At 45.8% G+C, this 27,223-nt stretch overlaps 1 protein-coding gene and 1 long non-coding RNA gene across 18 annotated transcripts in view; both read right to left on the minus strand.

The window, feature by feature from the left end:
* The window catches only part of znf521 (zinc finger protein 521), an 89,997-nt gene that overhangs the window by 53,057 nt on the left and 9,717 nt on the right, over nucleotides 1-27,223 (minus strand). For all 17 annotated transcript variants that reach the window (XR_012956010.1, XM_076097756.1, XM_076097755.1 and 14 more), the window contains exon 3: nucleotides 21,890-22,090. Coding sequence is in view for 14 of the 17 variants with exons in the window: in XM_076097742.1 (XP_075953857.1) it covers nucleotides 21,890-22,090 (201 nt within the window). In the remaining 3 variants the exon portion in view is untranslated. The remainder of the gene's footprint in view (nucleotides 1-21,889; nucleotides 22,091-27,223) is intronic.
* LOC142956266 (uncharacterized) lies at nucleotides 419-18,930 on the minus strand. The gene is made up of 2 exons (XR_012956012.1): nucleotides 15,597-18,930; nucleotides 419-15,042 (listed from the first exon to the last, which is right to left on the minus strand). It is a non-coding gene; the product is annotated as an uncharacterized LOC142956266 (long non-coding RNA).

Raw genomic sequence — 27,223 nt, forward strand, 5'->3', positions numbered from 1 at the left:
CTTCCTCTATGTTCATTTATAGCACCGTTTCACAGAGTAAATACTCCTGTTCAAATAAGATCGTTAATGCTGGGAACAGGCCATTGCTGTACACGGCGGCACAGCTTTCAAAACCCCCGAAGAATGTTTTGATTTATGCAATTGTATTTGAGAATTAGCAAGATATATGAATATATTTTTAGGAGAGTAAGTCATTAATTTTCCTGATGACATTGTTTCCCTTTGGACTATAATACATATGGCGGAAAATACTGTCTCTAAATTTTAAATGCTAAATAATATGATTAATTTGAAAAGAATGATTCCAATTAAATTCTTTGCATACAAAAATATATGTGAGTTTGGTAATGGAATTAGAGAAAAGCCTAACGCCTATTATGTATTTATGCCAGGAATGAAAGAGACAGACAAAAAAACGTATAATTAATTATCATGTTAGATGTTTTTATTTATTTAACCTTTATTTAGCCAGGATAAGGATGAGATTTTGAATCTCATTTTCAAGGGGGTCCTTGAAAAAAAAATGTATTAGGGCTGAAGTTCGGATGTTTGGTTTTACATTTGGTGGAGAAAATCCTCAATCTGTTCAAATCATTTTGACAGAAAAGACCATTACAAATCTATAAGCAGTGCTCAGCAAAGTCATTCTGCTCCTCTCAAACCCAGACACACCTGTCTTGTCGTTTTGAAATGTTGCGATTTCTTTCCAAAACCGCCTGCGCTACACATTGATGTATTTTCAGAATTTTCATAGTAGCTGATTAGGTGTAAAACTATAGATTCCTAAGATGTTCTGTGAAGTTATTTCACTTGGATGAAAATAACGATGACTGTCCCGAGACGCCCTGTCTTTGTCTGTATTGTGAAGCACTTTGTAATCCATTAAGTACAATAATAACATCAGTGAATAAAGTTTGGTTACACGATTACTTATCTACTTACTTTTTTTTATCAGAGAATTTAACATTTGTTAGCAGGTCTTGCCTCAAGTCCACTCTTAAACATAAAAGAGGCATTTGTGATTTTATTGTTTTTTAATCCAGTACACCCTCCTAAAACCTTTCAGGGACCATGGTTTGGGAATAACCTACTGCTGGCGCCCGGACCTTCGTGTCTAAGGTCTTGGAAGCAGTTCAAGATGGCTTATCACTGCCTGACAGCAACAGAGTACACCTCTCCTATTTAGGAAGCCAAACTCTTATCCAGGTCCAGGACCTTATCTTATCAGAAAAGTGTTTTTCGCTATCACTCATCTGCCACTTCTATTGCAAGCCAGACTTTGTTCAAAAGCCATTCTAGTGAAGCAAAGCATGGCCATGCTTTCAGCCGCCAAACCTTATCTTCCCGTGTGTTGTACCAGAGATCTGTACGTAGTGGTTGTCATAAGAGATGTGTTTGTGTGAGTGTATTTGTGGCACGTTGGGGATTGGGGATTCAATGAATAAACAAAAAGCTGACAACTTGTCTGATGTAACACCATGACCCCACTTCATATTCAGAGAGGGAATCTTTTTTACAGTTACTGGGAAAAGTAGTGAGCCTCTCCCGCGAGACAATGCATGTGTCATCTCGACGCTTTTCCTGTTCTGATGCCCAAATAGCAATGTGTGTCTGAACAACACACTATCATGTACGGCCTTGTCTGTGACACAATCACTTAAGATCTAATAGAGGAGGTGGTGAGAGATCTTTTTTTTTTTTACATTAGCTAAGCCTCCAATCTTCCTGACAGAGAGAGACGGGTGGTCGATTTTTTTTTTGGGGGCTAATTCCAGTCAGGTGAACACAATCACTCTGTTGACTCAGGACCCAGAGCTCAGAGGACACAGAGCTGTTGGAAGAGGCCCAGGGCCGGGCTTTACTCACAGTAGTCCTGTTTTAAGACATCAAATCCAGTCAAAATGAAACACTGAGAATTCCCAGTAGCTGTCAACGAAAGTGCCAGGTGGCTAGACGTGGCTTTTTGCCCCGTGCAGCTGATCAACACACAAATACGCACAAGTAGAGGTATTTAAAATGTGCAGCTATTTAATATTAGACAGTCAACCTCAGATATAGTATTGTCTATGCGTGTGTGTGCTGTGTGTATGCTTGGCCTGTCTCCCTCTTTTCCTCTTTTTTTCCTTCTTAGCAAACACAATATGTTTTTTTACACATCACTGAGAAATGTCAGGTCCCCCCCCCACTTGCTACAGATCAATCAAATCCACTATGCTACAGGATGAGAAGGTGGGGTTGTGTGAGACGACTGTGAGGAGCAGCGAACAAGGATGCTATCTTTTACCGAACAGGGTGGAAAAACACTAGATGAAATGAGGTTTCACTTCCTGGGGTTTCATCAGTGCCGTAGTGGCTCTGGCCTAACATTATGTACACAACGCAACTTCCACACACACACACACACACGCTGAGGAGAAATGCATACCCGCCCCCAAAAGACAGCAGTCAATGGGGATTTTTTTTCACACAGGGCCTGACACAAAGAGCTGGAACATCAAGCGCTGTCCTGACTCTGTGGTCTGGGCGTCCATTATTCTGGCCCTCATGGCTCCGTCTCTCAACCATGGGGAAGCGGCAAACTGTCAACTACTTTGTCCACATTACCCACGTCCCCCAGCTCAGACAGGAGCACTTGGTCACTGTCCCAGAAATCACAGCGCCCCAGTGGCGTCCCAGGAAAGTTAGACAAATGGAAGGCCAGAGGAGGAAAAGTAGGGCGGCCAGTCATCCTTTACTATCGGCTTTTTTTTTCTTTTTCTTTCTTTCCTTGATAGTGAGACACGGTGAAAAGTGGAATTCCATTACTTATCGCAGAGATGTGTCCCTTCTACACCGATGTCTCTCCACCAACATGGACGAACCGAGGTAATGCCTCTGAAATGACAGATGATGTTTGTGCTCCGCTTCAATTTTTTTCCTGTGAAAATCTGCATTAAGTAACAATCCATAACCGCAGTGTTTGAACTCTGAAAGCACGCCAGAGAAGACTTACTGCTGGGTCACATATTTCTTATCCTCCAGAATAACTGCATACTATAACATTGAGGTCACGGAGGTCAGCGGCACGCTTGAGCACAACATGAATGCCAGATAACCTTTAAAGATGCTGTTAGTAGTATTTGACTGCTTTAGAAATACTAGTGCAGTGCCTGTGCACAACATGCCCGTGAACGGAACAAGCCAAATGTTTTTCCTGCATTCTCAATAACCGCTCATACAAACAACTTCACTACCTAGTTGCCATCCGCCATAAAGCCAAACTTCACCCTCGACACTGCGCTTTGTTTGGTCGTCAGTGATACTGATAGGATGGTAAATTAAAAGTTTGCTTGTGATGTTATCTAGCATCCATGTAGCGTTAGCAGGCTGTTTCCAGCTTACAGCAGCAAAACTAATACAATTTCTACTTCTTCTTTTTCTTCTGCACAAAAGTTTGCCTTCAGGGTTTTCTGCCAGAAAGCTCCTTTGGTTTAGGCAACACACCTACTTGGTTAGGTTAAGGAAAAGATCATGGTTTGGCAGACAGCCCTGAAGGCAAAATTCTCCCATATCTTCCATTTTATTCAAATATTTTTTCTTCTTCTTCTCCTTCAGAGTTAATTTGGCGGTTTACAAACCAACTTAAAGGTGTATTACCGTCACCTACCGGACTGGAGCATGGAGCAGTAGATTGCACTGTTCGTTTGTTTATTAAGTATATTCAGATTCAACATGTTCAAATTGCTCCAAATTTGACACTGCAGGTCCTTGGGTGCCCAGCAAATACACCCGCCAAGTGTGAAGTAGATCTAATGAGCGATTCTCGAGTTATGCAAACATAGCCCACAGACAGCAGAGATTCCTTGCTTTATAGATTATCAACATTTCATTTTGACGTAGGCTTAGCATAAAAACGCTAATTCATTCAACTTGTGCAGAGTGTTGTCTTTTATCATTAAGTTTGTCACTGCTTGCTGTGTGTTGCGTTTCTTTTGTAGAGAAACAAATGTTAAACCAGGGCAGAGCAAAGTAACAGTTAACAAGAAATTAATTTGCCGAAAGTGCTTCATTTTGCTGCTTTCAAAATCAAATCTTTTTTTCAAAAGAGAAAAAGACAGAAAAGAAAAAGGGAGACATTTAATAACACAATTATCCAAGAAAGGTGACTTTGGGGTTGATAATAGGTTCCTATTCAGAGTGCAGTGGGTGGGCTTGAGGGCTAATGTTGATGTCTTGTTTCATTTGAGTTTGACTTGAATTGAAGTGTTTGAAATATTAAAAGGGATTCACACTGGAACAACAATACACTTCACAGCATGCATGTTATTATCTCTGTAATGCTTGATATTGTGTTTTTACATTTCAAATAAATGTATATTAACTGACTATCACTGTGGCACATCTTGGTGAAGTGGAATAACTTAAATGGTCAGTATGCTAAACAGTATTTACACATTTAAAACAGGCAGCCGTTCTAAGCTTTGGCAACGAGCAATAACACCTAAAGCTATGACGCAATGCAAGATGGTCAGAGGATGTGCTTCGGATGTAGGTGGAGCAGTGTGTGGGAGAGCGGTGGTGTCATCTCCTGTGGAACGGAGCTGCGGGTGGTGCGGAGAGGAAGGACAGTTGACCACTTCAGGTAGGCTAAAGCACAAACAGGAAGGAGGCTGTTCCCCAGGTCTTGGCTGGACCAGCAGCCACAGTGAGCCTCCCAGGGGGAGAAAGGAGGATGGCAATCTGTCCCCCAGCATGCCCCTTCACCGCCTGCCTCACTGCACTGGCTCTAAGGGAGTGCTGGGCCAGGCGGGACTGGGCTGGGCTGGGCTTCAATCAGCAGGGGAGCCTCTCTGTGCATATGTGTGTGTGTGTGTGTGTGTGTTGCTCCCTCAACACTGCGGCAGACCAGGCGCAGGACCCAGTGGACAGTCAGCTAGCCAGTCAGTCAGTCAGCCAGTGTGAGGGATGCTGCAGCACTGTGCTGCACTGTGCTACGACCCTATTAATATTTCCTCACTGCGCAAGAGTTTACTTGGATGCTCTTTTATTTTCCCCCACTCTTAGTTACCCACGGAAAATATGATTTATGTCATCAGCTTGGAGAAGAAGAAAAAATGTGTTGTGCGTACAGAAATATGCTGAGTTACTGTATGGTTGCTTCATTAAAATAGGGTTTGCTCTGCAAGTTTCAAGAGGCGCTATCCATTACTTAAAACCACGCAGAGCACACACTGAATTCGGAAAATAGGGTCTAATTCATTTTAATCAAACCATCTCATAGTGACCCATAAAACTTCAGCTATGCTGCTAACAATTATTTCACTTTTTGAGGAGTAACTTCAGAAACTTGGATCTACGTTTCAGTACATGAGAATATTTTTGGAAAAAAAAGGGCACTCAGTCTGCCAAATGCCCATAAAAAAAAAGTCTTACATCAACACCAGCTTTGTTTTCTTGCAGAGGACGCCGAATATCACATGCATATGGACAAGAAACCTGAGATGCACGTGCCAGCTTTAGCATTCATCAGAAAAGCCTGACCCTGCCTCTTGATCCACGACCTTTGGTTCCCCTGATTAATACACTGTGGCTCCATTTGATATCTCCTCAACGCCATCCCAGCTTGTCAGTGGTAAAACAACTGGAGACAGCCCAGGAGGGAGAAGAAAACACGCATCTTGGCGAGGAGAGCGGGAGGGGAAGAAAAACAAGCATCAACTCAAGCAAGACGATGTATTTTCATGCATCCCTGTCTTAAATGTCAAGATTTCTTAACCCTCAGTGGCTGCAGCGCTGACACCTCTCCAAGGTTCAACAGAAACCGCATTCATTAATAATTAGCTTAGCTGTGAGAACAGGGAGTGAGACCGAGAATGAAAGAGCCAGCGAGACGGCTAAAATTTAAACTTCTGTTCTTTCCCGAGAGAATCGAATTTCACCACAAGTTGTTTTTTTCCCCCATTCTTCTTCATTTCTTGTTTTCCTGGTTTGTTGGCCCGAGTCCCGCAGGCGGCCCACGAACGAGCGATGCAGACGTCGCATCAGCCTCACTACTCCCTCCTCTCCTTAATCATGGCTCTAATACCCTCCAGATGAATAAACATCTTCATCCCCTCTCCGTTAAAGCCAGAAGGCTCCTCCGCTCTCGAATCCAAGAAAAGGGGAAAGAAAGAAATGGAGAGTTGAAGAAGGAGCACGAGAAAAAGGGATGACAGATGGAAGGGTGGATCAATGTCGAAATGAACCAACAGCAAAGTAACAAAGCCACGGCAAGATTTTCTGGTGCTTCCCACATTTCCTCTGATCTATTTCCCCCTTGACACAATTATCACAGTCCTCCTAATTATTTTTTTCTTCTTTAACAGATTTCTAATGGCAGGCCGTGTTTTTTTACGATCACGTTTGTAAAGTGGAGGTTTTGCGAGCTGTTGCGCAACCTTGTCGCCTCAGACTGTGTCCACAGACTGCACAGGAAGGGGGAAGGCGGAGGGGGGGTTTGTCTCTGGAGAATGGGCCAGGCCCCAGACCAGCACTTCCCTGGCCCAGTAACTGTGCCAGAATACTCATGACATGTGTGTACAGTATGTGAGCACAAATGGCAGACAGATTTAGGGGTTTGCTTTGTTTCCCCTTCTATTGTTTTCCGCTGGTATCCAGGCAGCTCATCATATTATCTTAAAGCTACTAAGTATTGTGAAAACACACACACTCACACTGACACGTGCACACAAACGTGCACGCGCCTCAACAGATGAGGCGGCTCCTCCGTTGCCATCACCGTCATCTTCATTAGCAGAACAGGGCTGGAATGTGAGGCCTGAATACAACCAGACAAATGACTACGGGGCATTTTACTTATTCATTCATCACTTCACATTGATTTATTCCTGTTTATCTATTTATCAGCTACAAAGAAAAACTTTCGCCCCCACCGATTGTTTTGGATGCTGAAGTACTTAGAGGAAAACTTTCAGGGTCAATGTAGAAAAATCCCTAAAATAAATAATTTAGGTTCATCTTACCCTCAAATACCTTCTCTCACTCCAACACCCCAATGGGTACCATTCCTTTCCCTACTTGCATAGGCCCAGCACTCCTTGGCTCGGTAACCATTTACTTAGTTGCACGCCACCACCTGTGAGGCTATTTACGTCTCTCTCTGGAGAGGAGCTGCCAACCAACACCCCCATGTGAATTATCATCCATTCAATACAAGTTAACTTGAGGAAAGACCTCAGAGGCTCAGTATGACTTTAGATTTGGACTCTGCTTGTATGATATCAAAGGGGCTGTATACAGTACAAGATTGGGGACGATTCGATTGCCTTTCAACTGCTCGCAAAATGGCGACCGCTGAGCCGGCTGGCTCGCAACGCCAACAATGCAAACTACGGCAAAAGTGCCGACAGCGCAAACGGTGTTTAACTGAGGGGGAACCGGAGGGCGGGCACTTTGCTTCCGCGACGACAACGTTCTCAGCTGTAACCGCCATATAACCATACAACCAGTGGGGCATGCTCACGTGCACGGACATGAACTAAAAGGCCTGCATGGCGCTTCCTTGCTATGTAAACATAGCAAGGAAGCGCCAGATAACAACACACACGAATAGCAAATAGTTGTTTGCTGCTATATCAATGTTCCGAATATTGAATTGAGCACTTTTCAGTGAATAAATCAAACATTAGACGCGAGTCATGCGTTAATAAGAAAAAGAAGAGATTGCGGCATATTAAATATTCAGTTTTTTTGTGTGCTTTTTGTAGATACTGCGACCTTTCGCATAAAGCTCTCCTGCAGAAATAAGGAGTTGTCCTTCTTATATGCGGTAATCTTGCATCTATCTGAATATGCAGCTCCCTGTGATGAGCCCATTTCAAGGATCATCATTCCAGAGAGTGAATGTAATAGTCCCCCAATATCAGTTATCACTGACAGCAACATCCATATCAGCTAATTACTTTTCACTGGGCTTGTCGACGAGAGGACACCAGCCTTTATCTGTATATGAAAGGAGAAGCCATTACTATTATACTATTACTGTGAAAGGGCCTGTGTTACTGTACCACCGATATAGAAAGGCCATACAGTGGGGTGGTAATAAAACCTGCGTCGCCTCCAGTGGCTCTCTAACTATAGACTATTTTAAATATTAAGAGAATATTACCAATAAGGTGACCTTTAATTACATTCGGCATGCAAATAAGTTGACGAGTCAGGAAGAGAGTGCAGAGAAATAGTTTGGAGTCCTGATGACACACGCATAACACAAAGAGCCCGACTCGCCTGGATCCGTGCTGCTTTTTTCTTTAACCAGCATATATCCATCACAAACAGAGGAGGCCAATAGGTCAGAGCAGTGCTTTCTCCCTGCCTTAATTTGTATTTTCCTTCGCGTTCTCGGGTTAGTGAGGTGACTGTCGTCTCTGCGGCTGTTCATTGTCTGAGGGAGGAGTTGAAGTTGGGGAATATAATCCCACGCACTATGCCTACAGCAAGGAGGAAATATGGGCACAGAGGTGGTGCACGACCCCCTGGGTAATTTGTAAAACATGAGCCACAGCACCCGAGCGCCATGCTGATGCTCGGGTCAGGTGACTCAGTCACAGGTGCACCATGGGACGATCTCTAGCGAGGAGGCACACCTCCCACAACAGATCAAGGTGGGCAACACAATGTTTTCCGAACATGGAACTCTCTAGGAAGTTGCCTCGGTCTTTATTTTTAAAAATGTGTAGAAAGCTGGAAATGCAGCAGAGGTGGTAGCTAGATTGTTCCTCGTATTTTTCTGTATTTTTATTCTCTTAGACGCATTTAGGAACATAACGGCGCAACATATTACGCATGCCCGAGCCCACACATGTCGCTTTAAGAAGAAGTCTTGATTAGGATGCGGCAGACACAGCATACCGCATGCACTCTGCTTTGCTAGGCCTCAGATAACCTTTATCCTATAGGGTTTAATTAATGTCAGCCAGTCTACTCTGACTTTCAGAAGGAAACAACTTATTTCTCTGCCCTCATGGAGCTCAAATCCCTCTGTTTCACTGGTGGGGCCGGCTGCCTTGTTTATCCCAACTGCAGGTACTGCTCCCTATTAAGGCCAGCACTTGTTACAGGGAAAAGGTTGAATTATTTACCAACAGTAGAGCGAGAGGAAGAGAGCGAGAGAGCGAGAGAGCGAGAGAGAGAGAGAGAGAGAGAGAGAGAGAGAGAGAGAGAGAGAGAGAGAGAGAGAGAGAGAGAGAGAGGCGTTTCATACATGGGATGAGATTTTTTGATGTTTTATTTTTGATGTTATGGACAAGATTAATGATCCATGGACATAAATACAGGTGCTGATTACTATGGAAAAGGGCATCCTTGCATACAATGAGTGGAAAATAAGGCCATACTGGGATGAGTAAATTGCCCTCAAAACATTATGCATTAAATCCCTTTGATGATGAACGCCCTGTGCTTAAAAAAAAAGACGGTAGAGTTTTATACATTTGGTCATGTGTGAATAGATGAATGTGTCTTGGTAAATAGATACCAAGGGTGCTCGTGCACACTCTTCACCCAGGGCAAACTGTCTGCATTCTATCTGCATCTCTGCCTCTCTGCACAATACAACAAAACATACAGAAAACAAAAGGGAGCACAGAGGGGGAGAACGGAGAGACAGACCAAACAATAAACTCAACCACAAGAGACAGAGTTGGACTGCGTGTGTGTGTGTGTGTGTGTGTCGAAGAGGGAGACAGAAAGGGAGAGGAGGACGAGGGAGATGAAGACAAATGCAGAAAGGGAGAGAGACAGAGGGCGGCAGAGAAAAACGAAAGACAGAGGGAGAAATCAAATTTGCAAGAACATAACAAAAAGCTGTATCTCCGACAAAAGAGAACACACAAGGGTATTTGTCTAGCTGTCTACACCAGCAGGATCCTCTGAAAGTTTATTAAACTAGAACCCTTCAAGAGAAGGCAGAGAGTAGTAAACTATACTACTGGGGAGGAAAAGAGAGAGGGAGAGGGAGCGGGAGTGAGGGATGGGGGAGTTGAAAAAGAAAAAAAAGCTTGCTTTTCAGCCTCTGTCTCAGAAATTCTTTTATTTCAGCCATGCATTAAGTAACCTCCCCACTGAGTTCTGCTCCCCTTCCTGGTGTGGATAAAGCCGTCCCTCGGGGGAGCCGCTGGTAATTTCCAGCTTCGCCAGAAACTCAGGTATTAGAAAAGACCGCTCGGGGACCTGCCACAATATACCTTCACAATTTCATGCGCACTGAAAAAAAGAGGGAGCCCCTCCCTCCCAGCCTTCCCCCCCCACCCTCCCAGTAAACCCCCTCGAGGGTCCCCAGTTCAAATTTCTGAAGTGCAGACAACGGGTGTATGTGTGGGGGAGGGGAGGGTGGTGGTGGGGGGCCCGTGGGACCGAGCACCAGCAATAGAAAATCCACTGCATGGAGGAGAAAAAAGCATTTCCTCTCTGGTCTGGCAGGAGTGCCTTTTTTCCCCTGGCTCCCACCAGAGGCTTTTTACAAAACATGTGTTGCTGACATGTTGACAGATTGCTCAGTGAAGTGTTAGGCGCATGCACACGGCTGGCCATTTAGGGGGACATGGCTTCCTCCCCAACATCCTCTACCTGAGGCACCATGTTTTATACATCATCCCCCAAAGAAAAAAAGGAAACAATAAAAGGTAAGGGAGTTGCTTCCTTTGTGAGGGAAGCAGAATATCAGAGAGCAGCGAGAGACTGCGTATAATGCTGCCTTAGCTGAACTGCGGCGATGGGGAGGAGCAACGGAAGTGAGAATAAGGGAGGGAAATGGTTTCAGGCAGGAAAGGAGATAAAGCAGAGAGGTGGGGGGGAAAAGGCGCTTGAGGATGTATGGTATGCTTGTGTACAGCAGGTGAGCCTGTCAAACTAACTAAGAAGCCCAAAAGACCTCCCCTTCGTCTTCCTGTGTCGAAGCCACCAGTAGCAGGCAGGAGGATGGAATCTGATCAAAGGCCAGCTTCCAGATCCAACTTTTGCTCCTATCAGGGTATCGACAGCACACGTCTTAATCGCCCTGCGGCTCAAAAAGTGCTGCCGTGGCAACAGGATGGAAATGGGGATCATAATGTATTCATGGTGCCGGCGACCTGGGGGCTGCGGAGCGCGCTCTCTGGGGACCGCACTTTACCCAGAGCCAGACGTGTCTGGGCAAAATCACTCCACACAAGACAGCAGCAGAATACTGAGGAGCCATGACAGGATGGAGGGAGGGAGGGAGAAAGAAAGAGAAAGTGGGGAGGCAGCAGAGAGAGCTATACGGACAGAAATGGGAGGTGATGATAGAAAACAAAGACGGAGAAGGGTAAGGACATTAGACGTAAACAATGGCGGCCGAGAGTGTCAAAGTTTACAGTATAGGTAGGAGGAAAGGTTACATTACTCCAGTACCGAATTGAAACTTCAAAAACACAAACGATCTGAGGCTTGAGGAGAAAAAAAAAAAAAAACAGGACGTGATTGGTGAGAAGGGGCTTGCTGGGATGAGTGGCTCTACCTTGAGAAGCCTGATGCTGCTTGACCAGGTGGGTGGTTGGCTGGGAAATAAATTGCAGAGGAAATTGGTCCAGATTATCAGGGCCACGAAGAGACATGGCCCTTTGACCACAGGTAAGGATGGATAAATGGCTGGATGGGTAAATGAACAGTAGGATAGAGAGAGAGGGGAGGGGGGAGATTGATGGCTGAGCAGATGGATGGTTCAGTTGGATTGAAAGTCCAGTTACACACCGCCCACATACCCACCCATCCTACCCGCTCCTGAAATATAAATGCTTACATCTCGCTTTTTTATTCCTGGCTGAATGCGATGCGCTCTCTGACCCTTTCCATCCTAATGATCTCCCCCTCCTCCTCTCACACACACACACACACACACACACACACACACACACACATCCTCAAACTCACACACCGGCAAAAAAATGCTCACATGCACAAACAAACAAACAAACACAAAGCTATAGCCTGACCTGCTTTTCCTCAACAGGAGGGCAGCTACAACAGGCACCATGCCAGGTAAACATCCTCAAGCCTTGTGCACTCACTGCAGAGGGTAAAGCTCAATGCTGGAAACACACTCTAAAATACAAGGAATAGTCAATTATGTTTAGGACTGCGAAGCCATTCTTAGAATATATATTCCTCTTACATGGCCCTCCTGCTGTATTTAGAAATAAAAAAAGACAACTTTTGCTGCATTTCATATCAAGGTTCCTCCCGGAACAGAAAGTCATAACACTCCCCCCTAGAGGTAATGATTTAAATGCATTAAGTCTCCCGAAAAATGAGAGGATTCACCTGCAGACTGCGGTGCGTCGTACCGCACTAACTATCCTCCACACGTAGTACACCCTGAGGCATTCAACCTAGGGCCAAAGACAGCTCCCCTGTCTGTCTTTCCTCCTTCCATTTAGCTGACAGGTTCTTCAACTGCTAAGCTCCAACACGGACCTCTGTGTTTGAGATGACTGTGCACAACAATCAAGGGAGAGACAGACGGAAGGAAAGAAAGAAAGAAAGCAAGCGAGAGAAGGAACGATGGAGAGGGGCGAGAGAGGGAGTGCGGGCGAAGAAGAGGTGGAGAGAAACAAGGACATCAACAACTTGTTCTCACTGAGAGATGACCCCTGGCCATCCCGAGGCATCTGGTTTATCTAGCTGTCTGGGTAAGCCACGCACACACCTAATGACTCCAGCCCGGTCCGTGTCCCATAGGTTTTTTTATCCCGGATTACGGATGGGGAATGACAATGGGCTGGTAAACTACTGTGCCTCGCGTCGAAGAGCTCACATCAGACAAGGAGTTCTCCGTGATGAAAAGGCCGGGGCGATTTGAGAACGGGGTTCAAAGTTACTGAGAAGTTATGGCAGTAGTTTCTGAATTTTATTTACATTCTGAAGTTGAGATGAATGCATCCTTAGGTTTAAGACGCCTATGTTTGTAATGGTGTGGTGGTGCTGATTTGTATGCATCGTGGATGGCCTAGTATATCTCAAACTGAAGGTCAGATATACCCTTAACTCTGAGTTGCGCATAATATTGGGGCCAATATGGAGATGTGGTTTGGACTCTAACCGTCTTCTTCTTTTTTCCCCTCATGTTGCATGGCGCTGCTGAACAGACCTCAATCTACTTCTGTGGTGGAGATTAGTAATCATCTAGGGTCTTCATATTGATGGCCAGGCTCAGCTTGTTTGCATATTTACTGGCCTCAGAGCCCAGTCGCCTGAGGTGAGAAGCAAATTACATTTCTGCTTACCCCCACGCTCACAACTCTCTCACACTTTTTCGATTTCTATCCCTCGTTTTTTTTTCATTTTTATTTTTTTCTCCAACCTCGTTTCTCTTAACATGCTGATCAGTCATCTTGCGGTAAGCATCCTTGCCTGCCCCGGTTGCATCCGAATAGCGGTCTCATTTGGCTAACATCATCACAGCGTAATCTTGTTGGAGAGAGCAATCAGTTTACTTTGGAATTAGGTATTCCGTTGGCGGGGCCCGGAGAGAGGGAAGGCTCACAGGGTTTAAAGGATGCAAACGAAAGCATGCTCTCCAGAATACAGTCTTGAGCCTGATTGGGTGATAACAACCCACACAAGCTCCATGTGAGAGTAATGAATGGCCAATGGGAGGCCTGAATAATAATGCGATTGGATTAAAATCCAATCACACGATGGTTTTGTCTGTTGACTTTGTTTGTGGGGTATGTTCTACAAACCAAGTTCATGATGAGAAAGATGCATCATGCTTTGACTGGGGGCACATAATGTCCCAATATACAGATTACCACTCTGTTTACCACTGCTGCTTTTTTTTTTTGTTGATCTGATTTCAGCGTACATGCGTTGCATATAGAATGAGCCCGATAACACGATGACGCAATAGTAACAGTTGCATGTTCTTTGCCGTCTTAAATCAGCGGCTTATTTAGAGAATGGCTACCGCAGGTGGCGAGTTACTATTTAATTAGGGATTTTAATGTCTTGGTTTATCACGGAGACATGTACCAAGCTGGCACACTCTGCAGCCTTCCACAGAATCCCAGCCACTCGTTGGGAGGCCATCTCTTCGGAGAGGCTCTCTGATCAAATCGATCGACTCCTCCAGGATGATCGATGAGCCAGGCAGGTTGGAGGTGGAATAGATTAGATGACCTTTACATTCTCAGCGGCGTTGGACCCCCCACTGTCCACTGCTCTTAACATTAAGAGGACATCTCTGTATTACCTGACAGCGTGGCTTTACTGTCAAACCATTCCATTCTGTACCGACACACAATGTTCCCTCCGCCAAAGCATAGTCCAGCTGGTGGCCTTGGAGACCTTAAACGACACCCATCCTGCCCATAAAACTCAATTTATGAACCCACCTTCCAGTCCGAAAATGACAATTAGCACGAAGGAACAAGTGTGTTACTTCACATGATATTTGAGAATACCCGTCCTTGTGGGTGGCTGAACTTGCCATATCCTGAAGCATAGGAGTGGCTGTTTCAAAGAGCCCTAGAGCAGCCCCCACCCAAACACTACCCCCTGGCCAACAAAAACAACCCCTGGGAGGGGTAGAGGAGAAGGGGGAAATGTTGAGTCGGTGATAGTGTAGCCCCAAAGTTCCTAAACCACAGAGGCTAGCAGGATGCCGTCACAGCTGGCTCCGCTCCTTCCTGCGGGCCCGCTCCATGGAGCTCAGCCTGCGGGGAGACATAAACCTGTCGGACTGGTCACTCTTTCCACCGCCCTCCGTCTCCCTCCTTCCTCTCCTCCCATTACTGGTGAGTTTGGCAAGAGCCATCTAAGGGAAAAAGCCTTATGGGGATCAATGTGCAGAACACTTCCACGCAGACACAAGCTAAATCCTATGACCTTTTCATTAGGGAGTATTGACGGGATTTTAAAAGCCCATAGATGTTTCTTTAAAAGGTGTCTGTGAATGAGGTACGTCTCGATTGGTGAACTTTTCTCTGTCTCAAAGCCATGTTACATCCTGTCAACTCCGGGTGTAACCTATCGAAGGGAAACATGCTGTTGAAAAGATAAAGAGAAAAGTGTTGATTACAAACCAAGTGTTTGTTCACGATAGGCAATTCACATGACTGTTTATAAAGTCAATACAGAGCGAGCGAATGCTCATTTGCCATGTAGCACGCCAGGCACCTGTTAGGGTGCCATCTGATCAAAGGAAATCAGATTACTGCTAACAACAGTGTAAAAAGAACACACCTTAAAAGGTATTTGCATTTTTACGCTTAACATTGTGTTTTATTACTTAAAAAGGTACAAATAAACTGTACCATGCATACCAGATTTTTTCTTTGCCGATTCAGAGAAGAGAGAAAAAAACAAAAGCGACATTTCACAAAGCATTTGTCAGAAAACCGAGCCTAGGATGTCCGTAAAGTTTTGGATTTTTTTTTTTTCTCTGTATCTGCTTCATCATTATTCTGGTGAGCAGTCCCACGTTTGAAAGAGGAAAAAAAAAAGAAAATCATTTGAATTCTGGGGACCCGGAGGAGAGTGAGCAAAACCCAGAGGTAAGATCCAAGCTCGCTCTCCGTGCCCTTCCGTTGGCTGCCTACCTGGTAAACATCTCCACAAGCTCCTTGCTTTCAAAACACGTCAACCGGTGCCTATGTACTTTAGACTGGCCGGCCAAGCAGGAATTGAGACTATTTGTTTTTTTTGTTTTTTTTTTACTTTTAGCCGTCTCTCCTCTGAGCCACTGCACATAACCTGTCTGGCATTAATGATGTTGTTAATAAAAATGCGGCTGGTCTGTGGGTGGATTTGCCTGGCAGGCCTGGTGCCTGTCCTTCTCAGAGATAAGCCCACTGCTGGCCTTATCTACCTCCCACAGCCCCACCCAGCAGTGCCGTGCACTGGACACACAACCAGTCAACTCATCACTGACTAATTACCACCTCTGACTGCCTTACAAAGCAGGCCTGGACTCACATCACGGCTGCTGCTGCAAAGATTGGCTCTCTCCTACCTTGACTGTGTGTCTCTCCACTTCTTTGTCTTTTACCCATCCCCCTTTCCTTCTCATGTCTCAATCCATTTCACTTGTCTCTGCTGGCTAGTTTTGTCCTCTTCTACCCCATTGCATTTGTCTCAGCCAACAGGCTACTAGACTATAAGTGCAGAGTTTTATGGTGGTATTTTCCAACTCAGAAGGGAATATGCAACAGCTACATTGTGGGTGGCCAGGTAAATCCTGTGTCTACCTTTCCAGTGTGTGGCTGTGCATTTTAGAAAAGGACTAATGCCATTTATGCTACAGTTTCTCAGCGAGGGCTTATGCCATTTGTGAGCCGGAGTCAGTTCAGTCTCATAGCTTCAGCAGGGCAGCCGAAGTCACTTGTGTTACAGAGGGAGGGAGCGGTTTCTTTTATTCAATTGTTTTCCACTTCCACGAGCGTGTGCCAAGGGGGAGGAAAGCGCCGGCTTAACACGCTCTGCAATTCAACACGGCCAGACGCAGTCCTATTAAGATTTAATGTGCCATTCTTCTGCTTGTGCCGCTGAAAAAGATTTGCAGGCTGAGGAGAGTGAACAAAGAGCAGGCAGAGCCAGGGCCAGGGAGAGATGAAGAGAGCGAGAGAAACCGAGACAACCGCTCCGCGGCCACGTCTTTGTCACTCTGCCGAAGTCAGTAGTTTCAAAAGGGATGCTACATAGTGGAGGGGGGAAATAACAACAGTGTCGCTGATATGCTGTTTTCTTCCGGTGTGTGTCCTTCTAGGTGAGAACACGAGGTTGTCTCCGTTTTGTCCACATGCCACCCCTGCTATTGTGGCTACCTACTTTAAGAAAGAGGTCAGCTGGATGAAGTCGCAGCATGTGTTTACCCTCTCGGGCGATGAATTATGTGTCGTCTAAAATGCAAAGTGCAAGCACGCAGGTGCTGCGAAGGAGCGTGCGTGTGTGTGTGTGCGCACGATAACACGTGTCGGTGTGTGTGTTTGCACGCCTAAGCGGATGACTGATTGAGCAAGCAAAAGAGACAGAGCGTTATTTGGATGGAGGGGGATGTGAATATGAACAGCGCTGGCCATCGCCATCTCTGCCATGAACACGCAACGGCACGAATAGAAACGCAGGCTCCTCTTTCCTTATTTTGATTGGGGATTTTTTTCTGCAGAAAATGCAGCCCTCGTCTGACAAAGACCAATAAATACTTTATACAGTGCATAATGTGTGCGGTGCGACGCACTGGGGAGAGAGAACAAGGGCGTCCTCACGAGGGCATATGCTTTGAATTCCTAATGACATTCCTGTTAACGTTACTGGCACGGTCGCACAGCGAGAGGAAACGCGCAGGGATGGTACGCCGTGGAGTCAAACATCTACTTTAATACTCCCTTTCTTTCCCAGCCTCTCTTTCTCTCCTTACCTATTCCTCTTTCTCCCATAGACACTCACAGAGTATGCCACCCCCCACACACACAAACACATACACACAGGAAAGATTCAAGCCCAATTCTGAGAGCTCACTCTAGCATGAGGTCTCTTTTCAGTGGCTGCGTTGTGCCAGAAGTAGCTATTCTCCCCTGACCGCCTCTCCTCCTTTCAAAGCCTTGTAATCAGTGTGCTGCTCTTTGTACCAGGATGTCGCAAGACGCCCCGGCAAAAAAAAACACAGCAGAATTTCTGATGAACGGCAGTGGCTCAGAGTTCGGCTAATCAGGTCTTGCTCGTGTCGCTTTCCTCTTATGTGAGCCCTTTTGAAGCAAATAAAGTCTTTTCAGTTTGGCACATTCTTTCTTGGCAGCCACAAAGCAGCTGTTGGATCAATACGCAAAGTTAGTTGAAAAAAAGAAAAAAAGAAAACCCCAGTACAACCAATAGGAGCCTGTTGGAAACAGTTAGTAGAAAACATGGACTGCCAGGAGCCTGTTCATAGTCGAGGGTATTACTGAATGTTTCCATGCTGCTGACCCAACGACTTGATGCAAATGAATTCAAACACTTCAAAACAAACATGTCGTGGTTGGGAATGGAAGACGGGGAAAACATACATCAGTGGGTTTCAAAAATGTGTCTGGATCCCCGTTGCAAACAGAGACTTCATATTAGAAATTTGTCTAAAATTTCTATCATATTACCACCCTCTTCATTGTGGGGGGGATCTTATTGTTTTTCACAGAGTATTAATATTTCATTTGTATTTTTCTCATAAATCTGAAACGTATTTTATTGAAGCTGAGTGCATTTTTGCAGCGTCTACGGGGAAGAAGAAAGGGGAAATCTACATAACATAAATCCATATATGGCCCAGTTATTTCCCTCTCTTTCTCTGTTGCACCCTCTCTGATTGATTCCTTTATCTGAGGGAAGCAGAAGACATGCTCTGTTTGCTCGCGCAGTGGCCGGCAGGAAAACAGCGAAAGACACTTATTAAAAAGGTCACCTCACAGAGGGTTAAAATAGCAGGGCACAGATCTCTCAGGGGTGGGGGGGGGGGGGGGGCAGCCATGCCCCTCCTCTAGTGAAGGACACAAGAAAAGGTGTTGCTCAAGGGAGCTGGACCCGTAATGAAAGAATGGCCACCAGGCTGCCAGCCCATGTGTGCACTGGACTATTCAAATACCTTCAGAGACATGGAAGTGGAGAGCTGACAGTGAGAGGCTTTTGTGAAAATGCAATTCCTTTGAATTAAACTCTGAGCTGGAAGTGTTATTTTCATTTACGGCGTGGGCTAGCTGGTAAACAAGTTGAAATGAGCTGAGGAGTGAGGTATTTCTTTGGCGAGTAGGTCTTAGGGCACGGTTCCTTGCCTACCATCGCAATCTCATTTCCAGCAGATGAACACGTCTTGTGCCAACTGAGAACAAAAGTCAAACTGTGGACACCGTTTCTCTTTCTCCGTGAAGGATCGGTAACAATACAGGGTTGCACAGACAATACAGTGAGACAAAGCGCTTGTGAAGTGTTTTTGGAAAGGCCTATGGAATAGCAGCGCTTCCAGCCTCCTGTCTCCTCCCCAGGGCAGCCTAAAGCCCTGTCGGCAGGATGCTGATCCCCACACGGAAACCTGATCCGCAGCCATCCTGGAGCCGGGGGGGGGGGGGGGGGGAGACGGGGGAGCGCTCTCCCCCCGCGGAGCCCCTCCACTTCTGCTCCAGAGTTAAAGGGGTGCTCTGGGGGAACATTCCTCTAGCCCTGCCCCAGCCAGCCTCCACTCTCAACTCTCTAGAGGAGCATTCTTCCAGCCCTGCCCTAGCCTTCACTGGGATCTCCTGGGGAGCATTCCTGAAGCCCTGCCCCAGCCCAAGACGGGCTCTCTGGGGACGCATTCCTGCAGCACTCTCTCTCCCTCTCTCTCCCCATCTCCCTCCTTCCCTTCCTCAAGACTCTCGCCTTCCTCCGCAGTCCAGCATTAGTGCGATCAATAGCACCGATCGCATCAGGGACACGAGGCAATCCATACCCATGCGCTCCCTTAGCGCACTGCAGTGGTCACGGCTTAAGTGCATGGAAAGGTGTTATACCTCTGGCAGACGGGGGGGAAACAATGGCCGCCATTGATCGCGGTGACATGTAACATCTTTCTCTTTTCTCCCAGTCCACCGGGCGTGGTCGACATGCAGCTAGCATCTGTTTAGACTTTAGTCTGTTTTGTCTCACTCCTGTGGTGAAACTCGTGTTTTACCGTAGATCACAGATGCAGAGTATGAGGCCCAGAATAAACATGTGAGGTAGTGGGGTTTATATGGGCATGTCTGGTTGTGGTAATACACTGTATACGCTTATGGGATATCAGCTGGGGGAAAAAAGAGCCGAGTTCTGTCAGGGAACAGCAAGCAAATTTCCATACGTGGATTGGTTCCAGTCAAGCTCTGCAATTTGTTTACCAAAAATAAAACATTTGAAATTGTAAAAATGGAAGGTTTAGCAGGTGCTGGTGGTTGATTAGAAAATGGTTCTAATAAAGGATCCATCTGTGAGTAGAGACTTGATGTAAGGCAGATTAATTGGTCATGGATGTCTACATAATGCCACATAGGAAATATCCTCCCATATTCCAGAGTATACACAAACACACACACGCACATTCAAAGTACTTAGTATGCCATCTAGAAGTTTCTTTTCTCCCACTGTGTTTGAATACTAATAGAGTGTTTCTGCACAATCACAATACCCTAATGGCAATTAGATTCTTTTGTTTGGTTTCCACGGGGGCTCTTATCCAAACTGTGTTTCTTTTTCCGCCATTGAGCAATTAAGAGTTATTTGTCCGTAAGATTGACATTTATAAAAGCCAGGCTTAATTATTGAAAAAAATATGGCTGAGTCAGTCATGACCATATTGCAACGGTGCTGAAGATAGAAGGCCTGCCCCAGAATCAAATACACAACTCGTATCAACACAAATGACTGTGTCCAGAACATCCGAATGAGTATAATTTGAAGATCATTTAAATTCATGCAGTGTTAGAGCACGCCCCCCTATCATGCATACCCTTTGTGTATTTATTTCCTAGCTTCCCGAAACAGGCTTGATGGAATTAGGTGTTACATTGACAAAAAAAAAAGGTGACAGGAGGTGCTGCACTTAGTTTCCTTCAAACCCGTGCATGCTTTTGTTGGAGGACAGTAATGTGAAAGTGAACAGCGTATTGATTTTCACACCTTTAGTCAACTGAGCGTCACTTTGAATTTGCATGCATGAGCACACCCTGCGCACACATACATGTAAACAAGCGCCGCCCTGCACATGCGAAGTCACTCTTTCAATGAGCATGCGTGCATTTCTGCTTAAATTAACACAAATCGGGGGGGGGGGGGGGCACGACAGAATGCACACGTGCACGCTTATATACACACACACATCCACACACACAAACAAACACAGGGCTCGGTTCGTGGGACTGTTCTACAGTTAGTGGAAAATCTTTGTGCAACTCGTGGGATATCCACAGTAGCCTGTAATTTGTGGCTTTTTGATTGTGGGTTGTAAAATATGAAATCAAACTGCGCTTGAATGTAAACAGAAAAGAGACTCCACTAGCTTTCTCATGAACAGGGCTTTGGCTTTGCTTTCGAGATGATAGGTTTATAGCTTCTGCACATCAGAATCGGGATTATTACTTGCGAGCCTCCTCATGTTATGTTTCAGAACAAGATAAAAAGAGGCGAGGGCTGTGCCAAAACGTTGGTAAAATGTGTGTCGGGCTGGCGTTTCTCGACGCGGGCCCATCAGGACGTGCAAAAGGAGGACAGCAAGTCCAGGAGAAGCGCATGGAAACCTTCAGTTCACATCATTAGTTCTGTCTGCCACCTTGTCAGGGTATTTATAGTCCTATTCATCCATCAACAGGTCAATGACACAGTCTGCCAATGGCATCCTTCTCTTTCACTCCCACTAGGCATTACTACTGCGGCTAGCGAACGGGACCAGCTGAGGGACTTTTCCTGCAGCGCGGGTCTGGTTCCAGTTGGTGGTCTGGTTACTGTGGGACCTCGTAGCTGCATGTTACACTCTAGTGAAAGGTTAGAATTGGTGTAGTGCTGTATAAAAATGTTACACTGAAATAGGCAAGGACACAAAGCACATACTATAAATACACATACTGCAGCCTACAGTGATCTACTATAAGGACACATGGAGGCCTATTTGTGTGTCACGCCTGTCGATATTGACGTGCAGCACATATAGATAATGTGCTGTGTGAGGCCTGTGTGCGTGTGTGTGTGTCTGCGTTGTTGGATATCTACCAAGGAAAGTGATAGTCTGGTGTTGCACTCCCCTCAGTGCAGCACACTAACACACATATTGTGGCATATTCTCTGGTGAAGGCATAGAGTGAGAGTGGGAGTGGGAGAAGAGCTGAGTGGCAGAGTGGAGGGGAGGCTGAACGTTGTTTACCTGTCAGCTGGCATTGATTAATCTTGTGTTCGGTGAGATCGCTCAGCGACTCAAACACCTGCCGGCAGCTGTCGCAGCTGTGCAGCGCGGGCTCCTCGTCGTCGTCCTCTCCCTCCTCTGCTTCCTCTGGAGAGAGCAGCCTCTTCCTCAGACGCCCGGTCTCACCATCCTCCGCCGCCCTCTCGAGGGCGCACTCTGGATCTGCCGAGCCACAGGAAATGACAGCACCACATAGTCAGAGGGGTGACCCACACGGCGAGGCACTACAGCTTCCTCTGGGTGACAATAAAATGGATTTCTAGACTCTGGATTTAATAAAAACAATAATAAAAGCTGTAATAAAAATGCAGGTTCAATTTGGGCCTCTGTAACTCAACCACTCATGCCATAACGGAACGGTTGGGCAGGTGAGGGCGAGAGACACACAGGCACGCACAGACAAGGTGGCACGACGCTCACACACACGCACACAAATCTAAGACACACATGCACACGCACACGCCTCTGTTATTAGAAATGGTTTTACGTTGTGTTTGCCCTGCTTCACCCAAGCAAAACTTCAGTATATGAAACTAGACTGATGGGAATATGTGTAGTTAATAAATCCTGGATTGCAGTTTTGGCTCGACCAAAGAAATATGAAATTCCGCCAGTGAGTGCTGAATTGCATCAGTCAGCGTCTATCGGAGGAGGCAGACCTCGCCATACTATCCAGACATCTATGCCAGATGTGTGGATGTATGGAGCGCAGCAAGACACACACAAAAATTGAGATTGGTGTGCGTTAGGCTGTCGTCACGACACACATCCTTAAATTATTCAGCCTTGCTCGCAGGCAGCCGCGGGTCGCACACATCAATATTCTCCAATCCATCTGCAGTTTTGTCTCTTGTTGGCTTTGTGCTGCAGCAGTGCCAGGGGTGGGCGACTGACTGAACCAGGACTAGGAATCATCTTTCAAGGCCGGCAGTCTAATCTGAAGATCTCGTCGCGGCGCTTACATATTCGGACGACAAATCAAACCTGGCGTTGTTCACTCACAGCGCGCCATAAACAGCCTCCCTCGGAAGCATTGGTGAATCTGGCTTGCGACAGCGTCTTAAAAATAGGCGGCATGGCCTGCAGCCCTCTTTCTCCCCTGCTGTGACCATTGCACTTCACAATAAGACTGATTAAAAAGCCATACTTACAATCAAACAATCACGTCACCCTGGTTAAGGCTTTGTGGGAGAGGAGAGCCCTTGCACTTCACCGGCAGCCATTTTAAGCCCCACTGATGCAAGTGTTCCTCAGCTTCTGTTGAAACTCCGGACGGGAACGCGATGGAGGAAGCCTGTTTTTTTTTTTCTTCGCCTAGCACGCGGTTAACAGCGCTCGAGGACAACGGCGTGTGTGGCATGGACGCGCGCAGGTGTAGCTGTATATAAACACCGGGTGTCTATACACATGGGCGGCCATTTTAAATCCTCCTTCTGCAGGGTGCTCTTAAACTGTGAAATTCCTTAAGGAAAGGCGTTCATCAAGGCCACCCAGGATTTTTTATTTTTATTTTTTCTTTCCCCCCCACTTGCGCCAAGTATTGATGTAACATCACACCCTCCATTGTCCTTCCCTCTTGGCGACTGAGGCTCTCGGAACATGCCCTCTAAAAATATCAGCACTGTGGTCCCCAGTGGGACCATGCAGAACAGAACAGAAGGTGTTTCAAGAAAATGAAAATCCCAACCCAATCCTCACAGATGCAGGCCTTTCTTGCTCTGGGGGGGGAAACACTTCTGACTGAGTCCAAAAGCCACACAATATAGACTAATGATTCATGCACAGACACAGAATTCACAATCTGCACTTTTGTTTTTTACGGAGTGCCTGTGGAGAAGGTTAAGGCTTAGATTCTTTTCTTCCAGCGGCCTTTATGAATCATTAATTTGTCTAATATTACAGCTCAATCCCATCAGACAAAAACAACCGATGGCTACGTTTAAGCATTTTATGTTTGCAATTTAAAAAACACAACACATTTCTCAGTGCAGAAGGAAGATGCATTTTATTCTGTTTTTAATATTATCGTCACATGTTTTCAGGGACCTTTATGCTATTAAAACCCAAAGAGCTTCATGCGCGTGTGTGAGTTTAATAATCCCCACTTGCTTGTTTTTCTCTTGTTTCGAGCGACAAGTTTCAGCTGCAGCGTCGAGTGAAGCCACGCTGGGTCAGTGCTCTCGGTTGAGCCCAGTGACCCCACGGTGCACCACTGTGATGCGACGCTGGAAGTGTAAACTACTACACGTTTGTTTGGGGGTTGTTGGGGAAGCGCGAGTGAGGGTGGGGAGCAGGGGGGGGGGGGGGGGGGGCTTGACACGGCAAGGTCACGTCCAACCCTGGGATTAAAGAGCCACGTCAATACTGAGGTTCCAGTGCCTCTGGGCCTCATACAGTAATCCATCAGATCAGGACATCCTCCTCTACCAGTCTCTACAGGCTGGACAGCGGATCGATACCAGCATGCTTGGAATGGCTGAAAATCACATGTGGAATATGGGGGGGGGTGTGTATAGCATATTGAGATTTTTTTCATCATGCCTGACGCCCTTGTTACTTTAGTTAATCAGCTTGACCAAGCTGGCATGGCAGGGAAGGAGAAGAGGGAGGCCACATTGACCGCTGATCCATATTCTGAAAAGGTCGGCTCGAAGTAAGACGATCGCAGCTCGGACTGAGGAATTATTAACAAGGGGAATACGATGAAGATCTGACCAAAAGCAGACACTTTTAATCTTTATGATACTGAATCCACGTTAGTTTTGCACTAACAAAACGTGGATATCTGGATGGTGACTGACGTCTTTACAGCCATGTAATATCTGTCTTGAGTGCGAGTCCATCCATCATGCACGCTCTTGTCTCTTATGGCGCCTAGTGACATTTATCATGCCACAACTTTCATCCTGCGAGTTAAAGAGTCCCCTGGACCCCCCACCCTTATATTATCGAATATTTCTGCTCTTAAATATTTATAACCTTTTAATTGATATTCTCTTCTCTGCTCCCCTCGGTCCCACCAGGGACCCGCGGTCCCTAGCAGGGAAGCCTACACCCGTGCCCCCACTGCCGGGGCCCACACACTGAGATAGGTGGAGACACACTGACCACGGGGAGAGGAGGAAGGGCACGAATGTATAGGAATACTCCAAGAAAGCGTTTGGCCGAGCGGCACAGCCTGAAAATAGAATTATGATCTAATAAGTTATCGCTCACCATGAACCCTGCTTTTAGCCTTGCTAGAGATCTGTCTAAGCCTTTAAGATTAAAATACTGAGAGCATAAAACAAGAAAAAGAGACTCGGAAAAGTTGTTGTTGGGTATGAAGCCATTTTTGAAATGCAACATGTGATGGATGTCAGTGTCTTAAACTGAAATTCATTCAAATCTAGCCCCCAAAAGCGCGACGTGAAACCACTCAGGGCTACGCTCGTGCTTGCCTGTAGATACAGTATGTCTCGCTGCATCAGGGTTCAGCCCGAGTCTTCCTTTGTGCTATGAAAGACCTCGGTGTCAGATACATCATTACCAGCTCACCCATCACCTCATTTCCCTCATCGTTTCCCAGAGATCCTGATTCTATGATGCCCCCCCCCTCCCCCTCTCCTCGGCAACCCACCCTACAACCACCCACCCCCAAGTTGGAATTAAGAATTTATTTCAACCAGCGAGCAGCTTCTGTCGACACATGTCGGCGGGCCTGATCAAAGGTGAGTGCGCTCCTTTATCAGAGTGAGGGAGGCTGTCAGAAATAGGAGGACATTAAGATTGAATAACCTTCACACGGTTGCCGGCACCTCATTATTTAAAAATCTAAAACTTTTGCCGAGCACCCGCCATATATATAGGTCACGCCACATTCTAATGCCACATGTGCCTCCGAGTGTATCCTCCTCTGTGTGGATGGGATTTGGGGCTCTCCACTTAGACCGTCACATCCACTGATCCCCCATCATTAAAGAATGTCATGATCCTACGACGCGGCTGTGCGCTTGACACTTGCCAGATTGTTAACGATCCTCAACAATTTGCATGGGGAGGGGGCGGGGGGGGTTTGTGTTCATATGGTCGGCGCACGCAATTCCAGTTATCTGCTTCAAGTCCCCCGGATTCATATTAAGGACTAATTGCTGTTTAATGTTTTGATGCATTTGAAATTTGAAAGTAGATTAGCGAAGGTTGTTTGTCAAAAGCCATTTCTCTAAAAAAAACACTGAGCACATTACAAGAACAAAGTGATGCGCCGACAGACAAATGTTTCCCCCCTTGTTGTGTGTTACAACAAAAAAAAGAAAAGCATGCAGTACATTTATGACGAGGTTATGATGCGTGCCGAGTTAAAGAAAAAGATGCTGAAACAATTACAGGAGCCGTAAGAACAAGCACTGACGACGACAACATGACGGAAGCAGCCCATACAACAGGTAGGCTACACAGACAGCATCATCCACCATTAAAATCTCAAAAAAAAAAATAAAAATAAAAAAGAGCCGAGCATACAAACAGGACGGCAAATCAAAGCAGCTGAATGAGAAACATTTGATCATACCAAACGCTATCTCCCTCTCTAATCCTCCCTCTCTCGCACGGAGTGATGATATTGAACGGAGCGCCTTGCTATGCCATTAGTGCAGTAAAACATCAAAGGAAATGAATAATAGAGAATATGATTTTCTGAAGTGGTGGTGTGAAAGAGTCCTTTCCCTCTTCCTGCTGTAGTGAGCCCTGCAGTACATTGATCTGTGGGCAGCCTCAGCCAGAGCCAGAGACCCAGACACCCGCGCCGCTGCGCTACGCCACTCTACCCCGTACGGCACCTTGCCACCCAGACGAACCCTTCAGATCCTCTGTAACAACGCTCCCATTTGCCTCAGTCCACTCCACTTTGACAGAGCAGACACCCTCATCCAAAAAAAAACAGGCCGAGTCTGACACAGCCGAGAGCAAGCGAGAGAACGAGAGAAAAAAAGAAAGGGATATATATATATATATATATATATATATATATATATATATATATATATATATATATATATATATATATATATATATATATATATATATATATATATATATATATATATATATATATATATATATATATATATATATATATATATATATATATATATATATATATATATATATATATATATATATATATATATATATATATATATATATATATGTATGAGAGAAGAAAAAGCACGGAGCATGTGTTTATAATTACACACAGGCAGCGCAGTGGTAAAGCCAAGCTGCAGATCTTAAGCCTGCTCGACACTCTCTGGGTAA

This window comes from Anarhichas minor, unplaced genomic scaffold (genome assembly GCF_050575085.1).
Source record: "Anarhichas minor isolate MPS153535 unplaced genomic scaffold, ASM5057508v1 ptg000024l, whole genome shotgun sequence".
NCBI classification, from domain to species: Eukaryota; Metazoa; Chordata; class Actinopteri; order Perciformes; family Anarhichadidae; genus Anarhichas; species Anarhichas minor.